Source organism: Uloborus diversus, chromosome 5 (assembly GCF_026930045.1).
Source record: "Uloborus diversus isolate 005 chromosome 5, Udiv.v.3.1, whole genome shotgun sequence".
In the NCBI taxonomy this organism is placed as follows: domain Eukaryota; kingdom Metazoa; phylum Arthropoda; class Arachnida; order Araneae; family Uloboridae; genus Uloborus; species Uloborus diversus.
The window spans coordinates 87,802,009-87,822,756 of NC_072735.1; the positions used below are offsets into that span (position 1 = coordinate 87,802,009).

A 20,748-nucleotide genomic window follows, 5' to 3' on the forward strand; every position below is an offset into this window, starting at 1 on the left:
AAACCAGTTAGCCCTCCCCTCCAAATCAATATCGTTTCTTAACTAACTACGGGTATCATAGATGCAGCATATCACGCACTAAGAATTACATATATTTTACAGCTTATCTAAAACAATGAATATTGAAACCGTATATTATGTTCACGAATTACCTTCTCAATACCCTTCATACTTTCTCACTTCATCATGGTGTGAAAACGGTAGATTTAACAAAGTTATGTTAAAAATAAAACGTTCAAAAAAAAAAAAAAAAAAGAAAGAAAAGAAAAAAGAAAAACGATGCAATGGCTTTTTTGAAACATCCGACTTCGTTTCTTAAAAAGTGTTAATCAATTTCTTCTTACATAACGCGATTTTCATTAAAGTGTCCACTACCGTTGCGCTTCATTTAATAGAAAACCTAAAGTATTTGTAATTAAATTCACTCGTACAATGTGTGCTTGTTAATACTGACAGTGTGTCCGCCAGAAACATGTAACCCAATTACGCGCGATTGATGAGCGATTGTGTCAAGGTCGATGTTTCTCAACGGCTCAAGCAACGGAAACTTCTCTCGCTTTCTGAACTATAGTTGTTTACTCGTTTTCCTCTTGTTCTCTGCTACATTCGTCACTAAATGTGCCCTTTGTTGAAAGTTTTTATAGCACCTGAGGATGCTGATAGAATCAGAGAAATTACTTCCATTTAAAAAAAAGGAAACGACATAATATTTCAATGCATTAAATAAATCAGAGCGTTTTGTTTTATTTTACAGTAGAATGCCTTTATAACGCCGACCTATATAAAGCAATTCTGTATAAACCGTGCAACTTTTTTGACTTAAACAATAAGTGTTGCAGTTAAATAAAGCCCTTTATCCCACTTTGCAAATATAAAAATCCTTAGGCAAATTAAATTTTGAAAGTTTTTCACCTTTCCATCTTAATTCAAAGCTTTTAAGCGAAAATTAGTATTTACAGAAAAAAAGGTGCTCTAGAAAATGCAGTTGTTATGCAAACCATGAAGCTAGCAGAAGCACAGGAAAATTCACTTTCTTTTGATTGTGAAACATATTTGTCAATGATAATATATATATTTTATTGCATAATGAGTGCTCTAATACCCATTGCAGTTATAACTTATTTCGAAGAGCAAATATATATATATAGAGCAAATAGATATATTCTGAATATTAGATACAAAAATTTAGGGAAATGATCTATATAAAGCAAATACCTGTATAAGGCAAACGCTCAGGTCCCAATGTGTGTGTTATAATGGTCTTCTACTGTATTGAAATTAATGTACTTCTTTTAGCGCAATAAACGTGAAATTTAACGTAAAACAAACACAATAGGAGAGACGCCACCTCATAAATTTGCAACAACTTCTATATATCTCTCTTAAAAATTAATAATAGTTGGCGACAACCTAGTTATACCGGGGTGGTCAAGCTGAAGCAATCACAGGGTAGAGTTAGTTTTTTTTTAATACAGCATTTTATAGTTTCTTTTTTTTTAATTAAGAAGAATAAAAAATATGACACTTTTGATATTGATAATATTATTTACAGGGCATTCTCTGATTTGGTTCAGCAATGATAAAACATGAATAGAGAAAAACACTTAACAGGAAAATTTAAGACTTGTACATGTGAATAATTCTCATGTGTATAGTACAAAATAACTCAAAGCTCTCTGTTTATGTGCGCTTTTAATACCCTGAAATTTTCTTTCCTAATGTTTTTTTAAAATGCATAGTATCCAACGAAATTACCTACGAGTTATTTACTCATCTCTGTTTGAAGATTGATACCGTTGATTTTCTCTCTTAATGTAATTAAAATGGACAGTATCAACAAGACAACGAGTTACTCACTAATCTGATTTGAAGATTGATACCGTTTGCTTGCTTTCGTAACGTAATTAAAATTGATAGTATTCAAAGAGACTGCGAGCTATTCACCAATCTTATTTTGAGGATTGGTTTTTGAAAGTGTCCCAAAACTTTTGATGACAGCGAACTATACACCAATCGAATTTGAAGATTGATACCGTTTTCTTGCTTTCGTAATGTAATTAAAATGGATAGTGTTCTACGAGCTATTCACCAATCTTATTTCGAAGATTGATTTTTAAATGTGTCCTAATGCTTTTGGTGACAGCGAATCACTCACTAATCGGATTTGAAGATTGATACCATTGGCTTGCTTTCTAAATGTTATTAAATTGGGTAGTATCCAAAAAGACTGCGAGCTATTCACCAATGTCATTCTGAAGATTGATACCGCTGAAGAACCATTTTTAAGAAACATGCAAATGCAAATAAATTCAAAAAAGGAAAAAATATATGACTTCATGATTCTGCGGTATAGTTTTCGATATACTATAGCTCTACATCAAAGAAAAATTCCGCGCATTTTCTTTTTCGTTTATTACATGCAGTAACCGGAATTCCATGCTAACCCGAAAATAGCTTTCCTTACAATCAATGAAAAAGTTCCTTCACCAAAATGCATCTGAAATTTGCTGAGAAGGCATATTACCGAATTTTTTCCACTCCTCCTTTTGAAGTGAACATTCTTTTGAAGCGAAATTCGGTAAACATCTTTCCTTCATGCGGAAGACGAAGGCAATAAAGTCTTCTGCCTGGGATAAAGGACGCGCGCGGGAAGCAATGCCACCCTATCTGTTGGAAGGATGCAATTTCATGCTCGAACTGCCCCCACGTTCGAAGGTTAGATTTCCGAACGAACTTCCCGCCAAAGAACTTTCGTTCTTTTACAATGATCTTCCTTCCAAAACGGCCACTCTATTCTTAGTTTAGGTAAAAAGGGGGAGGTGGAAGAGGAGGATCAGAGAATATTATTCTTCAGCATAAGATCTTTTCTTTTCAGATTTAAAAATAGTTCTGTTCTCCAAAGTAAGTAATGGATCTTCTTCAGAAGAAAGTTAGTAGGCCTTTCTGTGTAGGTGGGGGGTATAGTGTGGTGCGTGTTAGTAGAAGAAAACTTTCTGACGCGCGCGATGAAAAAAATGGATTTCAATATTCATTTATCTACAAATTTGCAGTTAAAAGTAAATTGATAGGAAATCCTACACGACGATCCATCGAAATCATTTCAATCTAAAAACAAATATTCTCCATTCTTATTCTTATCGCTCTCACCATCATCCCTTGCCACTCTAGTAAATTTAAATAATCTTTAAAAATATTTTATGCACAAGAATCGTCTGCTCACTCTAATAAAGGTTAAATAAGAATTTGCAGTTCTAAAGCTTGAATTCGCCATCTTGCGGTAATTTAAGAAGTTTGAGAAAGCGATAAAGTATTTCCGTTTTGCGTGGACAAGACAGATGCCTCATTGAGCAGGCCCTATCCTACGTAAATGAGTCTTCAGCCGCCATTAGCCACAGACTGCAGCGCCAGCTATAATTTATTTGAATTGTGAACAGATAATTATTGAAAAAAGACATTTCAAGATCACCTGCCGGCATTAACATATTATAGTTGGGGCAAACCTAAACTGTCAGCATCGTAATGATATGAATATGATTTGCCTAGCCTTTCACAGTGCTGCCAGGTTAGGTTTGCCTTAACTATAGTTGTAATAAAAAAAATAGGAAAAAAAGTTTGGCAGTATAAACTTCACATTTGTGCTATTATGCCTTATTTTCAGAGCAATGAGTTTTATGAATGAAATATTAATTAAGGCCTCTTTCTCGTGGGTCGTACGTACACAACAGGAGATATTAATTGAGCTAAAATTGAGCCTTGGTTCAAATTTTGAATTGTGAAAACAATCCATGATAATTATAACTGCCAACCCTAGTTTACCACAGTTAATCCATTTCCAAATCTTCCGCATTAAGTGAATTTCCCCGAAATTGGATTCTATATTTATAAATTGAATATGTTCCTAGAAGAGGGTAAAAAACTTGTTTTTGATCTTATGAACACGTTTTTTAGCTCTCTAGACATGAAATAACACCCTTTAGTCATCATTGCACTGGTACTACCCAATGCATTAACTATGAGAAAATGCGACGAACTAGACGTCATAAGTATCATATTGTTATTATTGTGCAGTAAACAACACACACACACAGTTCTTACACACTACTAATAACCTATGAAAATAGTGCAACTTGTTCAGCTATAAAATTATGGAATATTTCCCGTCCAGCTTTGTATTCTTTGAAGGTAATGCTTGATTTTTGCACTTTGCTTAATCAGAGGTGCCAAAAGAGACCATTATTTACTTCACATTTTGCAGACCTAACGCAACAGTCTTTATTTTCATGATCTTCAAAAGTGATATTAACAAAAAAAAAAATCCGTATGTTGCAGAAAAGGAAAAAATAATCTATGTTTTGTTGTTGCATTAAAACCAAGATATGATGCCAGCTGCCAAATAGCCTTTGACACTAGAGTTACTGTAAGAAAAGATTTTTTTTCTGAAAATTGATAGCAAAGTATTTTCCCCTCAGAAAGCAAATAGTCCACGCTTTATTTTCAGATACTAAACGTCCTCCAGACCATGAAGAAGATTTGGAGAAATCTTTCTACTTCTGATAAAGAGTGTAACGATAATGGACTTCACTTCCCTTTGAAAGATTTCAATTTCACATTTGAATCTTGTGTTTTTTCAAACTTATTCCGATTTTTGACGGTTGAACAAGCCTGAAGTAAAAGGCATCGCTATAGTCACCTATCTTTTGCTCATCATTTTATGATAAAGGATGAAAACTGAGCATTTTTTTACGGTGTAAGGGATTATACGTTGGTTTTTAAATGAGCAAAAAGAGTTCAATCGCTATAAAAGCACTTTTTTCTGCATTTAGGAACTCAGACATACTCATTCACAGTATAACTTTGAATTATACTTTTTACTATATTTAAATAGTTTTACTAAAGTGCTCCGCCCACAGCTCGCTTCGCTCACAAACCCGTGTTTGCCACCTGCGGTGAGTGACAACTAATTTTAATGACTTTATCAATGGATGTCTTAAAGACATCCAAGGATATCAGGACATCCCTGGATGTCTTCAGAACATCCTCGGAACTTCATGTCCGGCCCCTTACTCCGATCTCTTGAGGTTTAAAGGGATGAGGTAGGGCCGAATGACTTTCTCTGGATGTCCTGTATCCAACGGTAACAGCAGTAACCTGGTAGACATTGCCAGTCCGGAAGGGATAGAGCTATATACACACAGACGGACACAGGTTTTAATAGTATAAATTGTCTCTATTAGTGTAAAACGTTAAAAAGATGTCTTAAGGTAGGGTAAAGATAGCCATTATCAATAAATACTAATTAAATTCAATTAAAATGAATTCGTAGTCTGGTTCAAACTAACGCTTCTATTTAAGGTATCTATGAGCCAAGTCAGAAGTGGGACAAAAAAATATTGTTTAAAAATCAGTGCAAATTAAAAGCAAGAAAAAAAAGAAAGAAACATAAATGTTTATAAACACCTCCTTTGTTTTTCACAAAGTAAAAGAGCCATTTATTTGAAATATTGCATAGAATTCTACAATGTGGGATGAGCAATTTCATCAACTTCGAAAACTAGCTTCCAAACAGTAACTTCAAGATTATGGAAAATTACAATTAGCTGTGTAAAATGATGCCAACATGTGCTCACAAAATAAAAAGTAGAAAATACTTATTTCAAAACCATTCAAGCAGGGGACAGTACAAAGCTTTCAACTTTTTAAAAGTCAATTAAAAATATTGAAGTCGGACAAGTTCAATCGGCATGATTCAAAATTATCTTAAATGACTGCATTGCATATTAGTAAAATATATCAGTACCATATATAGGGAGGGATAGGTATTTGATATTGTTCACGACAGTACTTTTTGGTGCAAAAATGTCATAAAATAACGTATTACTGAAAAGATTGTTTAACAAAGAGTAAACCCCAATGAATTTTGTTCAATTGATTTTGTTTTATAGAGCTTTACTTCAATCTAACCGCAAGAAAAGCAAAAAAATAAATAAATGAATGAATAAATAAATAAATAAATAAAATAAATAAATAAATATCCAGTTAACGTGCAAGAATAAGGGACGTGACATCGATAGTTTTCATTAAAACTTTGATGCATTCTTTATCGATTTGTTCGGATTAAGGCTTGTTTAGTATCGATGTTCTCTGTTTGTTTTTCCTGGTTTGACAATAGCGGAGTTTTCAATGAAAAAGAACTTTAAAATAGCAAACATTAGGATGCGTAAAAAATAATGGTTTTACCAAATAATTCAATAAATTAACTTCAATTATGAAAATCGTTATTCACTTATTGCGTTCTCACATGTATTTTCTACTAGAAAATCGCTGGTGAAGGTATGACGGGTGAAAATTGCTTCTACATTTGAATGAAATAATTGCCTGTTTGGTGAGATTTTGATGGTTGAAATTTTAACCCTAACTACAGGGGATTAACACTGGATTCTAGTAGATAGCGTTCATTATTGACCACTTTTTCGTTTCTTTATTCTCCTAAAATTAGTCTTATTAGTAAAACAATCAAGTTACCGAGTCTAGTTCATCCTTGTCAGAATAAAGCATTTCCCCGCATGGCAAATATTGCCAAAAAATATTATCAAAATATCATGCCTTGGCGCGAGTTTTATTCTTGAGGACGTCAGGAGCGTTACTCGATTAGTAAATTCGCTATTATTTATATGCGGATGATACGCAAGATTTAAAATCGTTGTAAAAGGTTCGAGTTATACTGCCGTGGGTCGGTAAAGCGCAGTATTCGTAGAAATGAATTTCTGAGAAGCTTGAAGATTCGCGTTTTGAATTCCGTACTAACAATAGGGCAAGACGTTCTTTTGGGGATTTATTTTTAGCGAAAACCAAATATGCAAGTGGGTGAAGTAAAGCCATGGTACCGGGTGATCAGAAAATGACCAAATATTTGAAGGAGTAATAGTACACCGAATAATGCATGTAAATAGGCAAAAATTGACACAGATGCTTGAAATGGCATGAGGTTCTTTTGCACGACGCTGCAAGGTTAGGCTTGCTTCAACTATACTGCCGTGAACAGGTAAACGGCAGTATCTGCAAAAATAAGTTTTCGAAATATTTGGCGAAACTCGTTTCGGGTTCAGTACTAACGGTGGGAAAATGTTGCTTTTTTTCAGAGGAAAGTAAATAAGCAAGCTTGTGCAGTAAAATAATGTACAATAGATGCCAAAAATGAAAAAAAAAAAACGTGCTGATGTGTGCGTCACATGACTTCCTTTTACTCCAATTTAATGTCTTTTCCCCATTTTTGGCAATATTTTAATGTGATTCAATAGTTTACTCTCTAAATATCACCAACAATGGCCAAATTAAAATCAGATTTTAAAAACAATCCGCCAAATTTGTCGCCAAATTGGCGACAAAACTTGGCGAAAAAAACACTTGCGATAAATCGCTAACTGTCCGCCAAATTATAACATCACTTGAGTTTACATAGAAATTAATAATGATTTCCCCCCAAAAAGAGGCAAAAGACCCCTTTAGAAACGCCCGAGTGCAACCAAAAGGGGAGGTGCACAACTAGACCTCACTAGGAGTCTACGTACCGAATTTCAACTTTCTAGGACATACCGTTCTTGAGTTATGCGACATACATACGCATACACGCACATACATACGTACATTCAGACGTTACGAGAAAACTCGTTATAATTAATTCGGGAATTGTGGAAATGGATATTTAGCGTGTCTATACGTTCTTAGGCACTTATCCACGTGTGGTCGAGTCGAAAAAAAAAAAAAAAAAAAACTCAACATTCATTCGGGGCTGAATAAAATGGAAATTAAGGTCGATTTTTGAGTGAAATTTTTTTCGCAAATACAATACTTCTTTTTTTTTAAAGGAAGTAAAAGCGAAAATTGAAAAAGTTGTAGTTACTGTCCTTTACCTGCCTACGGCAGTATAGTTATCCATAGCACCACAAATCAAGTTTCAATGATAATCCTAAGCATTCTGCGCTTCACTTATTTACATTTACTGTCTATACTTGACAGAAATCTTAACTTTATTTACTTATTTATTTGTTTTACTGTCTTAACAATATTAAACATAAAAAATTAAATTCGCCTACTGCTATACCATGTGGCAGGGTATAGGTCCTCAGAACTGTTTAACTGTCTGAGTTTAAAAATAAGAGATTAAAAAAAAATCTAAGCACTTTTCATAATGCACTCAAAAGGACAAAATTCATATTTAAAAAAAAAAAATAATAATAATAATTAAGTATCGCAAAGTCTTTACGTTAATGCTGTAGTTTTAGAAACTAGAATCCATAATTCTCACTTTAAAGACTGACAGCAATAGATTGAAAGCATTTGCTATTTTCAATGTCGCACAGAATTTTACAATAATTTTTAAATATTTTTCTGACTCTTAGTTTGACTATTTCTCTAAATTTTATTTACTTTTATAATAATTATAATAGACATTTCTCTTTATATTTCAATACTGTAAGAGAATGAGATTAAAAATGTTATAATTAACTGAGGTTGTAAATTTTTAACACCGATTAAGTTTTTGTAAGCAAAAAGGAAAAAAAAACGTAAGCCGTCCATGAAATGTTTTCACAAATTTTTACGTATTCCATAAAAGGTCGTGGAACGCTGCAGTAGGGAAAAACGTGCAGTGTTCGTTTTCCTGTATTGGGAGTGCGCCGGCAGAGAAACATATTTTACAGAGTTAATGTATTTTTGTTGAGGATTCACATGCAGGATGCTCTCAAAATTGGCAGCACACGAAGAGTCGATACATCTTTATTGTTTTACTATAAACGGTACTAAATTGAGTCATAACCAGGTTCAGTTGGATTCGGATGGATTCTGTATCTTTAGTCTAAGAATCTTCTCACGCTGAACGTTTCAGAATCAATGATTGTCTAATTCGCCATCGTGAAAAGTTCATGCTGTAGAACTAACTCAAGTTAATGTCAGTTTGTTTTTCTTTTTCCCAAAAAATATATAAAAAAGGTGAGAAAACAAGATATCGAAATGAATGCATATCCGACATTGATTCATAACTATCACAATACATTTCTGATAATCTAACATAATCTTTACTAACAATAGAGCTGAAAGTCTGGATCTCTGTCTGGATGTCTGTTACGCGCATAGCGCCTAGATCGTTCGGCCGATTTTCATGAAATTTGGTACAAAATGAGTTCGTAGCATAGGGGTGAGCACCTGGAAGCGATTTTTCGAAAATTCGATTCTGTTCTTTTTCCATTCCAATTTAAACAACATTTTACCGAGGAAATTATCATAACGTGGACCAGCAAATTACCATCACGTTGACGAGTAAATTACCATAACGTGGATGAGTAAATTACCATAATATGGGCGAGAAAATTACCATAACGCGGACGAGCAAATTATCATAACGGGAAACCCATTTAAGGTAGGCGAACACCCTAATTTTCGAAAAAAATCGGTTTTGAGACTTTAAGAAATTCAGAGAGCCCCAGTGTTCTTTCTTAATCTGCAATTGTTTTTTAAATCGGTGAATTATTGAGAAATCTAGAAGAAATTTACTAAACTAAATTGCACTGCTTATAACTGAAATTTACTTTTTCTTTCTTGATTTTCTCATAACCACGTTTTCAAGTTTTTATTTACGCCAACAGCTCAATCGAAAAAATTATTCACTCTAAAGATTTGAAACTTTGCAAACATGGTCATTGAACACATTACTGTGATATAAACCTCAAAAAGTTAATGTGCATGCAATATGTGGTTTTTAAATAATGATCAATTAAACAGACGGTAAAAACACGTTTTCGAAGAAAATTTTCAAACATTTACCCATAAAACATGTTTTAAATTAATTATTTCCAAATTGGAGGGTCATATCAGTCTCTGGTATCTCACGAAGAGATAGACACAAGAAGGTTTTAAAATAATGAAAAACTGAATGCACTAGAAGTGTTAAGGTAACGGTAGTTTTTTTGATTAAAAAAAATGGCTTTTTTATTTAAAAAAAAAACTATCGAAAATTTTTTTCATCAAATAAGTAGTCAAAATGTGTTATTTATGTCATGTTTAATAATCTTATAAAGTTTTAAAAACGTGCATTGAATATTGAAGTAAAAATATTTAGATTGTTCGCCTACCTTAATTTTCTACTATGGGCAAAACCGCGCGGGTACCACTAGTAGTAAAAAAAAGCTAAGGAATGAGTATACCAATGAAACTGCAATCTCATTAGAAACAATAGAGGAAAAAACCTTCAAAAGCTTTCATTTTTTCTTTTTTGAACATCTTTCTCAAAACATAGGTAAAACTTATATTTGTAAGAAATATAGTGGGGTTGCTCTTGAAAGACGCTGTTTTGATAATCCACAAATGGTGTTGGAATATCTATTACAAACTTGATATTGACAGTACAAAAGCAAACCAGTCTATTACTGGTTGGGTGCCCTAACTAGTCATTCACCATTTCTGTTCTTAAAATGAGGAGTTTACTTTCAAAACGGATTATATCCAGTTTTATATTTATTTTGCAAAACGAAAAATACGTTTTACGCACAAACACTAACTGTTAGAATTTCGAATTTCTCACTATGTTTTGGTAGAATAACAAGTGACTATTGACATAAGTCTATGAATTTTTTCTCAATTTTATCAGACCTAAATTGCCAAATTTATTTTGGACACATTTCTTTTTGGTGTAAAACAGTGGATATCATTCTTTTTGCAAGAAGACAGATATTTTCTTCAGAAATAAACTTTATTATTAGATTGAAACAAAATATTAAAAAAATTTTAATGTAGTTTTTTTCATTCTACTTTATTCCTTCCTACTTACTTTATTATTTTCGTTGAAGATTTGAAAAAAAGGGGGATATTCGATCTAATTAAGTATGAACAATAAAACCACCCAAGCCGATTCAAATAACAGCGTTGTATAGGTATTAATAGATCACAATTTTTATCACAATTAATAAAACACAATTTTTATCATAACTAATCACAATTTAATTATTAATTAATCACAATTTTATAGCAATATTCATTATTAAATTTTAATTTAGTAATCACAATTTGAGGTCACGCTTACCTAACTGATAACAGACTTGCACAAGGCGGCATGTTCTGCGATCTCTTAATACGGTCGGGTATCACGCTTGATTGGAAATGCTTAGCCAATGCTTCGCTCCAATATTTTATTAGTGAACTATTTTTGAACTAGAAGTGGCAAATTTAAATTTGGATATGTGCCCTTTCGATATGAAAGTGAATGAGTGGTTATCGGCAAACAAGGGATAAGTTCCACTTTGCCGTAAAAGACCTGGTGAGAAATAAAGGAATGGATATAAACCCTTTAGGTGTTTACGAGTTTTTTAACAGTGTATATATACAGTGCTGGTAAAAAGATTGCATCACCTTCGCATTTTCACAACAATGGAATTATATGAGAAGTTTTGGTCGCCCGATTAACGATGAATGTATGTGCAATTCTGCAAAACATACATTTAACAGCAGGAATCCGATAATTGTTTACGTAGATCGAGGCTGTTTCCGGGACAAGGCAAACTGCTGATTCCATGCTCATTTTTCCATTTCTGAACCTGCGTGTGAGTTTAGAAAAAAAGAAATACTTAACCCCATGTCATTTTAAGTCTAATGGCAGGATAAAGGTTTTTAAATTGTTACTTATCAGTTTTGACCTATGGCACAAGGCAGAATCATCCTGGAAAATGACGTTTGAAACTGAAGTTAAGTGATCCCGGATAGTAGAAAGCATTTTCTCCTCCAAAATGCCAATATACACCCGAGCGTTTACTGTTCCTTGCACAAAGTGAAGCCCACCAACTCCTTGATCAGAAATACATCCCCAAATTATCTGGGATACGGGATGCTTGATTGTGTGTTGAATGCAGCCGGGATGATATTCTTTTCCTTAGCGGCGCGGATGATGCAATTTTATTTACCACCACTGTATAAAACACTTCGAGAAGAAAGAAATTCATGGGTCGATAGGAATTATTTAGAGAATCTGAAAACGAAAAAAAAAAAATTCCAAAAATGGATTTAATTCGTTTTGAAAATAAACTCCTCAAGTATTCTTAGCCTTTTTAAAGGGTCTAAGTAATTCTGGACTTGCATTTACGATCAAATAAAGATGACTAAATTTATGGGAATGAAATGTATAAAAGATTGAAGATGCAACTGTATGTATGCTGCTTTATGCGCTCTTTAAATGCAATACGCTTCCTCGAGTTACCCTCTTCTTATATCTTTAATCTTCAAGAAGTGAATGCGCATTTTTTAATTGAATTAAGAATATAGAAGAGAGGTTTTCGTCTCTGGAATTATAAATAATGAGGCATTAACTACGGTTTTCTAGTTCGTGAGAGTCATTTTGTTTAAATATTGCAGCCTTAAGAATTCAACTAATTATTTAAGATTAATGGTTTGAAGACATAGCATTTATGAATTCAGCTGTTATTCTATTTATCATTCTGAACACACCCTTGTTGTAATTTTCTGGTAAATGAGATTGATATATTTTCTAACATCAACTTAGTCTCATGATGGTTAAGCATTTCTAATTTATGTTTCAAAAAATTACTCTGGGGGGGGGAAAAGAAATCCTTTGTGATTATTTTATTCAAAGCATCACAGTGTTATACTTCCTATAGGACACTGGTTCCCAACTTTTCGTACGTCGCGATCCCTTTTTGGCATAATTAAACAGTTCACGATCCCATATGTGTCCCCCCATATACATTCATGCATTGTGCGTAATTTACGCGATAACTCAAAAGTGCTTAAGACAAATAATGCGCGTAACACATATTGTAAAAATAAAGAAATAGTGAACGTATAATTTTTAATATGTAATTCGACTAATTCAAAATTCATTTTTACCATACATTCGTGGTAAATATGAATCATCGAAAATCATTTTTTTTATTTACGAAAATCAGTACAATACAATTAACTATCATTACGGTAAGGAATCTATGACCACTTTTTCAACAAATATTTAATCAACTTACTTTCTTTACTAATAATAAAGCTGCAGATCCCTCTATCTGTATATCTGGATCTCTGTAACGTGCGTAGCGCCTAGACTGTTCGGCCAATTTTCATGAAATTTGGCACAAAGTTAGTTTGTAGCATGGAGGTGTGCACCTCGAAGTGATTTTTCTAAAATTCGATTTTGTTCTTTTTCTATTCCATTTTTAAGAACATTTTACCGAGCAAATTATCACAACGTGGAAGAGTTAATTACGAAATTAGCATAATGTAGAACGGTTACATTGGCGAGCAAATGAACATAGCAAATCGGCGAGCAATTTGTCAACCATTATTTGTAAATATACAGGTGAACCGAATGACCTTTTAATTTTCAACTACGGGCAAAGCCGTACGGATACCACTAGTTGTTAATAAAATTAACTACAATTAACATCGCTTCAAAGGAAAAAAAAAGATTTGACTTCTATAATGGTTTTAAAATTGGGTATTACCTATTAAATATTTTATATTATTTTTGTGGAATCTGCTGTTTCTGTTCACTTTGAGAAGACCCGTGAGACAGCTTCCACGGATAATTCCTAATTTGCGCAGAACTGGAAATTGATAGCATTTTATTTCTTTTCACTCAGTATAACATCATGCATTTACTCAGAGATCTAATAAGTTGGACTTGATTGCAATAAAAGGCCTCATTTTAAAAGAATGAATTTCATTTCCGTTTGTGGTTTTAAAAAAATTCTTTTAGAATTTTTTTTTATAATTATGATGTTTTTCAATATGAGAAAAATTGCAACCTAAGCAAATTCATGAATATATTTAATTGATGCTTGAAAATACAAGTTAAAATATTGGAAAAGAGATTTGTTTAGTACTGAATGAATTTTTGGTTTTTAAAATTTAATTCATTTGATGCTACTTTTATTTTTATTGGGAAAAATAAAAGATAAAATGAATATTTTATTTCAAAAATGGTGAAAACAATTTACTGTCCGACCTCGAAAGCCGCGACTAGCACCGTTGAACGGTTCTATTTTAAAAAGGGGTGAGAGCTTGATAAAAAAAAATGCACCATGGCATTTCTGCTTTACTGATAAGAAAGGGGAATAAATCTAAAAAAAAAAGCCTTAATTCAAACCAACACCTCTATTAAATGAATCCAACGGAAAACAAAGCGAAACAAAACAAAAGCTTTCTTATCAATATCTCCCCTATTTTGATAAAATCAAAAGCGACCTGACGCATGCGCAAATGCGAGGCAGGTCGCGGTCTAAAATATCAAACAGTACCTACTTAAAATATTCCTGTAATGTGTATCTTAAAGTTTATACTTTATACAAATATGCAGTGTGTATTAATAAATACACACTACATAAACCAAGGAAAACCCTTTCCTAAGAAACAAATTTGGGCAGTATTTTAGTAACTGAGATTAGACTGTACGAGTAAGGAGTTATGAGCAGTAAAATATAATGGCATTCGACATGGAATCAACATTTGTAATTAACTAACGTGGACTTTTAGTTATGAGTTGATTGTTAACATCAAAGTTTTAAATATTTTATTAATCGCAGACAAGTTTGAAAAGAAGAGTAATAAAAATCAAATCTTTAAATTAATGCAGTTCAAAATTTAAAGATAAAACATGAAAAAAGTATGCATTTGGGCAAGTGTAACAATTTGAAGGTCACAAATAAAAAGTGTGACATTATTTTAGTAGGAGTTGTTTTACAACACAATTTTCAAGATGTTTCTAAACACTTCTTTAAAATTTCTGTTGCAATTTATAATGATGCCAAAACTATAAAAAAAAAAAATTTAAATGAAACTACATTGGAAGATTTTCTCTATACCTTTCACTATCAAATTTTTCTCATTAAGTGAAACGTTTTTATACTGTATAAAGAAGTAAAAACAACGCATTGTGTTTTATAAATGCTTTCATTAACTAAAAACACATTTCTTCGATTAAACTTAAAACCAAAAACTAAAGAAATATCTTTTCTCTGCATATAAATACAAAACTCCCCTTCTCCAAGCAAATAACTGTTTTTATAACGCAGCACAATAAGCCCTGATATGTTTCTTACAAAAATCAGTCGTTTTTTTTTTCTTTTCATTTATAAAAGATATTTTCATCATTCGGAAAAATAAAATTAAAATATTCATACTTTGATCTGAATATTTAATATTTATAATTTATTATTTATTTATTATATTAATTAATGATCCTTGATAGTGAAAATGTTGCTCTTGAGTTGCCTAAATCAATGAAAACGAGTGGTTTTAAGCACATTCCTTGCATAATCTTGGAAATATTTTTAGGGAGTAATCTGTTCTGATGCAAAGGAATATCTTAAATTCCATACTGAAACGAATACTAATTTACTTCTTTTTATTTTTCAGAAAATAACTGGAAGATGCTTGGATAGAAAGAATGAGAAGATCAGAGAAATGGAGCAATTATCGCAAAAAGGGAAAGACTATTCTTCAAATGAGTTTCACCTTACTGCTGAACGGACAAGTGCTTCTCCGAGAGCTTTCGTTAATACTCATTTAATTTCTTAATATTAGTTATAAGAAGATGACCCGAGCATTTCACAAGCGATCCTGAGTACAGTTAAAATTTCAAATCATCAAAAACTGAATCTTGCTTGAACAATCCTAAATCCAATATTTCATTCATAGCTTTCATCTTAACATCGTAACCGTTGCTACTTTTTCCTGTGTGACATTTTTAGGACCTTTTTATAATTTTGTGGTGGCTCACATAAATTATGGATGTGACGGAATTTGATGAATAGTTTTCGCTTTGTTTGCATTATCCTTATCTAAAGGTCTTTTTCGTGAGTAGTCATAAAGTTTTGCAGTAAGTACTCTGATAAAAATACTCGATTCAGCTTCGAAATGCTCATAAAGATTTCTGTGCGATAAACTGTTTTTACGGCTAAGAATTTAACCACTTAAAAGTTTAACCTAGGGTAGCTTCTATTTGTCAAGTCCGAGAAAAAGTTAGTTTACAAATAACAGTTTTTTTTTTTTTTTTTTTTCAAATTTTTAGGCCATTTGGTTTATGAACCCTAACTGTCCTACTAGCTAACAAGCAAAAAATTAATGCTTTAAATATTTATTTTCCTAGAGTGAATCATTTATATTTTTAAATTTGAGTTGTAATTTTAATTTTGATTTAAAAAAATTGATTTTTCTTTTAATTATTTTTTAATAAAGCTTTTTTTTTTTTTTTTTGTCTTTTGCAACTGGTAAAATCGATCAAATGATTCTTGACTGATTGGCTAAGGATCGTTCATAGCGATAAGCTTAAACGCAACAATGGTTTTAATAAACAATAAAACCACTTAAACTAAAGATATGTTCACGCCTTATAAGTTATATAAATCTTGTGTACATTGCATTTTATTGCTCCGAAATTCATTTTAATAGAGCCTTATTGAATGTCTTTGGAGCAGAAATATTGCAGAAGAGCACTTAGTACAACTCTTGTAACATAAATCGATGTGTATTCATTGTCAATTCGGTATTCACTATTATCTTCATGTGATTTCCTTCTATAAATAACGGTATGCATTTCCTTTAATAGTCAGTGAAAGTTGTATCATCTTACGTGAGGGAATGATCTACACTCAATAGTAAATAAAATGCAATAACTACCGGATTGAAGTGGATGGTCCTTGACTGTATACAAAAATGACAAATAATTCTGAATAAAACGCAGCAATAATAGGCTGAATACTTTATAGTGTTTTTAAAAATCGATCAAAATCATAAAATTATCCGCAGGTCTCTAAGCAAGTTTCCTAATCAAAATGAGACAAGACCACAATTTTACCATATTTTCTCAAACTTGTCATGATAAAATGAAAATTTTCATATGATATAATATCATTTCCGTTGCATAAAACTGTTGTGACAAACATTAATCCCATCTCATCAAAAAATTCGAAAAAGACATCTCTACAAAAATGTACGACGACTTGAGCATCGACAAATCGAACACAGTGTTCATGCCCTCCGAAACCCAACAAGAATCGGTCTACTGGAACAACTCTACCCCCAATCCTGATGACTTTTCTACGATCAACTCCAGTGTCGTGTGCAGCAACGAGTACTGTGTCTCAGACGAGGACTACATTGAGATGATCGAGGCCTACATATTCCCGAGCGCCTCAGAATGGTTCCTCATCGCATGCCACACACTCGTATTCGTAGTCGGACTCATAGGCAACGCGTTGGTGTGTGTCTCGGTCTATCGCAACCATAGCATGCGGACAGTGACAAACTATTTCATTGTGAACTTGGCCGTGGCTGACTTTCTAGTCATTTTGGTTTGCCTGCCTCCCTCCGTGCTATGGGATGTCACAGAAACTTGGTTCTTTGGAAGCCTGATGTGCAAATTGGTGCTTTATTTACAGGTAAGTTATGCTACTTCCTTACCTTTCTTATGTGCTGTACCAAAACTAAAAATATATTTTGGAAATTAACGGAAAAGCCTAGCTTCGTTTTCACAGAGAGACCGAAAAATAATGTCATTTTTTAAAAACAAATAAATATTTAATAAGTTTTATTCTAAACCAATCATCTTAACACTCTCGTCATCAAAACCTTTTTGTTATCTTATGTGCAAATTTTCAATTCAGAACCGATAAGATCAGCTGGTTTTGGAGCAAAATGCTTGGAGGGCAATTAATGTATCAGTCTTTTTTTTTTTTTTGTCACATAACGATTGGAATAAAAAGAAGCGACTTGATTTTGGACTCATTTGACCTCCTTTCCTTACGTTTTGCACTAATCACACAAATATATCGACACAAATGAAAATCAGATGGTGTAAAGTCGGGTGAGTATGTTGGATGAAGCAACTCATCACTGTTCATGCATTTTTAACGGACTATTTTTAAAAAGTGCGGAGTTTATCAACTATGTTTCAGAACCACGCTTTTTCTGTTGACAATTGCTGGAATAAACTCGCCAAACATTCCGACATCCAATTTCCTTATTTGACAAAAAACTTGAAATATCGGCTAGTATCCAAAATGTCAAAAATTCATTTTTTATCCAAAATCCGTTCATTTTTTATTGATTTGGGGCTGTTAAATTGCTTAGAGAATACTTCATTGATTAAAAATAAAACTTGCTAAAATGTTTGGGCTTGGAAAAAAGGGACGGTACTTTTCGAGACCTCTAATAGTTACTTAATCTTTTTGAATAAGATTAGCTTTTAATGTTTTCTTTTGAATTTCCTTGAACTAGATTATGAAGAAAAGAGACGAATATGTAGCAAAACTAAAACCAAATTGGATTAACTGGAACTACAATCGTTCACATTAGCAAAATTCTAGATTATCCGAGAAAAATAGAAATATATAAAAATTTAAGAGACCTTTCAATTGCACAAAAGACATACGGTGAATTTATTAAAATGCACAATTCAGTTTTAAGGACTATTTCATTGTCTCTATTTCCCGAGTTATCATAAGAATACTTAAGTTCAAAACTCCGATTTTAAACTTCGTTGTAGTTGCTAATTAAAAGTATTTTCAACAAAAAAGAGAATTACTATTTATTTTAAGAGGGCTCCTTTATGTGTAGGATGTTTACTTTAAAGAAAATAACATTAGAAATCTCATTGTTGACACAAAATTAAGGTTTTCTATTCAAATACAAGTGGTCTAAAAGTAAGTTCCCTATACACGAAGCCCTAGTGTTTTATCCGCTGAACCAAACGTAACAAGGCTTTAGCTATGGCTATTTTGAGGTATGTGTCGGAGATTGTGGTGATATTAAACTACGTAGTTCTCACGGTTTTAGCTAATGAACTTAGAAATCTTCAATAAGCAATATCTACTTTTTCCTTGCGCAAAAAATATCGAAAAACAACAGACTACTGAAAAACAAAAACCACACATGGCGTTGCAACGGTTGTTGCAACGGAAAAAAATTGTTTGTTATTAAATTGAAGCACACATATATATATATATATATATATATATAAGTGAAGAAACACGCTTTCCACATTGTAATAGTTTTGCTACAAGTAGTACTTCATTGCCAATGATGTTCTGTGATTTGAATTTCTACTACTATCTAATCCTGTGAATTAAGCAAAAGTTAGCCAAAGCTCCCATTTTCTCGGGTTGTCGCATAATGCTCTTGCTTACAAAGAATTAACGCCAACAATTTCCGTTACATGAATATCATTCCTACTCCGTTTGTGAGTTTTCAATACCCTGATCAACTTACGGAAGGGAAAAAATGGGTGTTCCCATTAAAAATTTTGAATTCTTTCTCTATAAAAAAAAACCCGTGAGCATTGTGCTGTTTAAAACCATTATAGTCTCGAGCGAACGCAAATATCCATATCTGAAATTTTGGTTCGATTAGTTCAGTGTATAGGTCCCTAAGACTTCGCATGTAGAGAAAATTCATTTTGCACCCCCCCCCCCCCACCCTGTATTAGAAAATATCGACATTTCAGTGTTTCAAATTGCTATGCTATATAAATTAAACAGGTCTGCGAAACTGAAGGCCTTTAAAAAAAAATGATCTTTCACTAATTACAAAAATGACCGCTGTTTTTCCTGTCACATCAAACTGCTTTGAAAAATCAATTTCCCTTTTTAATTAATACCCTCCTGTCGAAAAATAATTCTCTCGATAACTTTTGTAAGTATGATCCAGCAGTAGTAATTTTTATTTCTTAAAACATATGTCTAATAATCTATTTTTGGTGATACACGTTGATTGCCATCATTACATTTACAGGTTAAAGTGAATGAAAATCACTGCTGTCAATTTAAATTGAACATCAGCATGAAAGTAAGGGAATGACAGGCAAAGCGAATTGGTGAAATATTTACTTCGCTTTTAGCGCCACGTACCTAGCAATACTTGAACTATGTAGTAACATATATAGCCTATTCCAGTGGAGAAAAATTATGTCTGAAAATCGCAGCATATGATAATATAAGCAATTTTCAAAAATTGATGCTCAGATTTTAATATTTTGTTCTAAGTCAAAAGTTATTTTGATATTATCAAATTATAAAGTTATTTTTATTAAAACTTTAAATATTAATTGGGAGCTTCTAATATTCAGTGCAGTATTTCTTTAGTTAATATTTACTTATTTGTATTATTAATAATTTTCATAATTAGTCAAGTGCATGCTGGGCAAAGTGGAATGGGCAAAAAGGAAATCATTTCGTTTACTCATTCAATCATTTACTAAATCACTTATGTATTCATTAATTCATTCATTCACTTATTTTCCTATTCATTCACTATTTTATTCACTCATTTATTTTTCCTCGTGTATTAGTTTAATTTATTTATTTGTTAGTTTATTGTTCATTATATTTCATTTATTCAATTATTCTTTTATTTACTCATAAATTTGTCCAAAAATATTTTTCCCAATCGAATAAAAAATATTTCATTCAAAAAATATTTCATTTTCCTTTTCGCCCCATGAAAAAAAAGAGAAACTTTTAAACTTTTTTTTTTTTTTTTTTTTTTGAAGGCACAATTTTACTACCAAAAATAAAAAATAATATTTCAACTCAAGATTTATTATAAAATACAAAGTTCTTTCTTTACGCGCTGTAATTTTCAAAACAAATTTTTAATTTGTTCATTTTGAAAAAGCTCAATCATCTTAACTATTTCACTTTGCCCTACATTCTTATTCATATATTTAAAGAAACCCGTTAAATTAACTGTAGTATCTCCTCA

General features: G+C 32.2%; 1 protein-coding gene across 1 annotated transcript in view; it reads left to right on the forward strand.

The window, feature by feature from the left end:
- The first annotated feature begins 16,979 nt into the window (after window positions 1–16,979).
- The window catches only part of LOC129222998 (orexin receptor type 2-like), a 96,503-nt gene continuing 92,734 nt past the window's right edge, over window positions 16,980–20,748 (forward strand). The window contains exon 1 of the mRNA XM_054857562.1: window positions 16,980–17,429. Within this exon, the coding sequence (XP_054713537.1) occupies window positions 16,980–17,429 (450 nt within the window). The remainder of the gene's footprint in view (window positions 17,430–20,748) is intronic.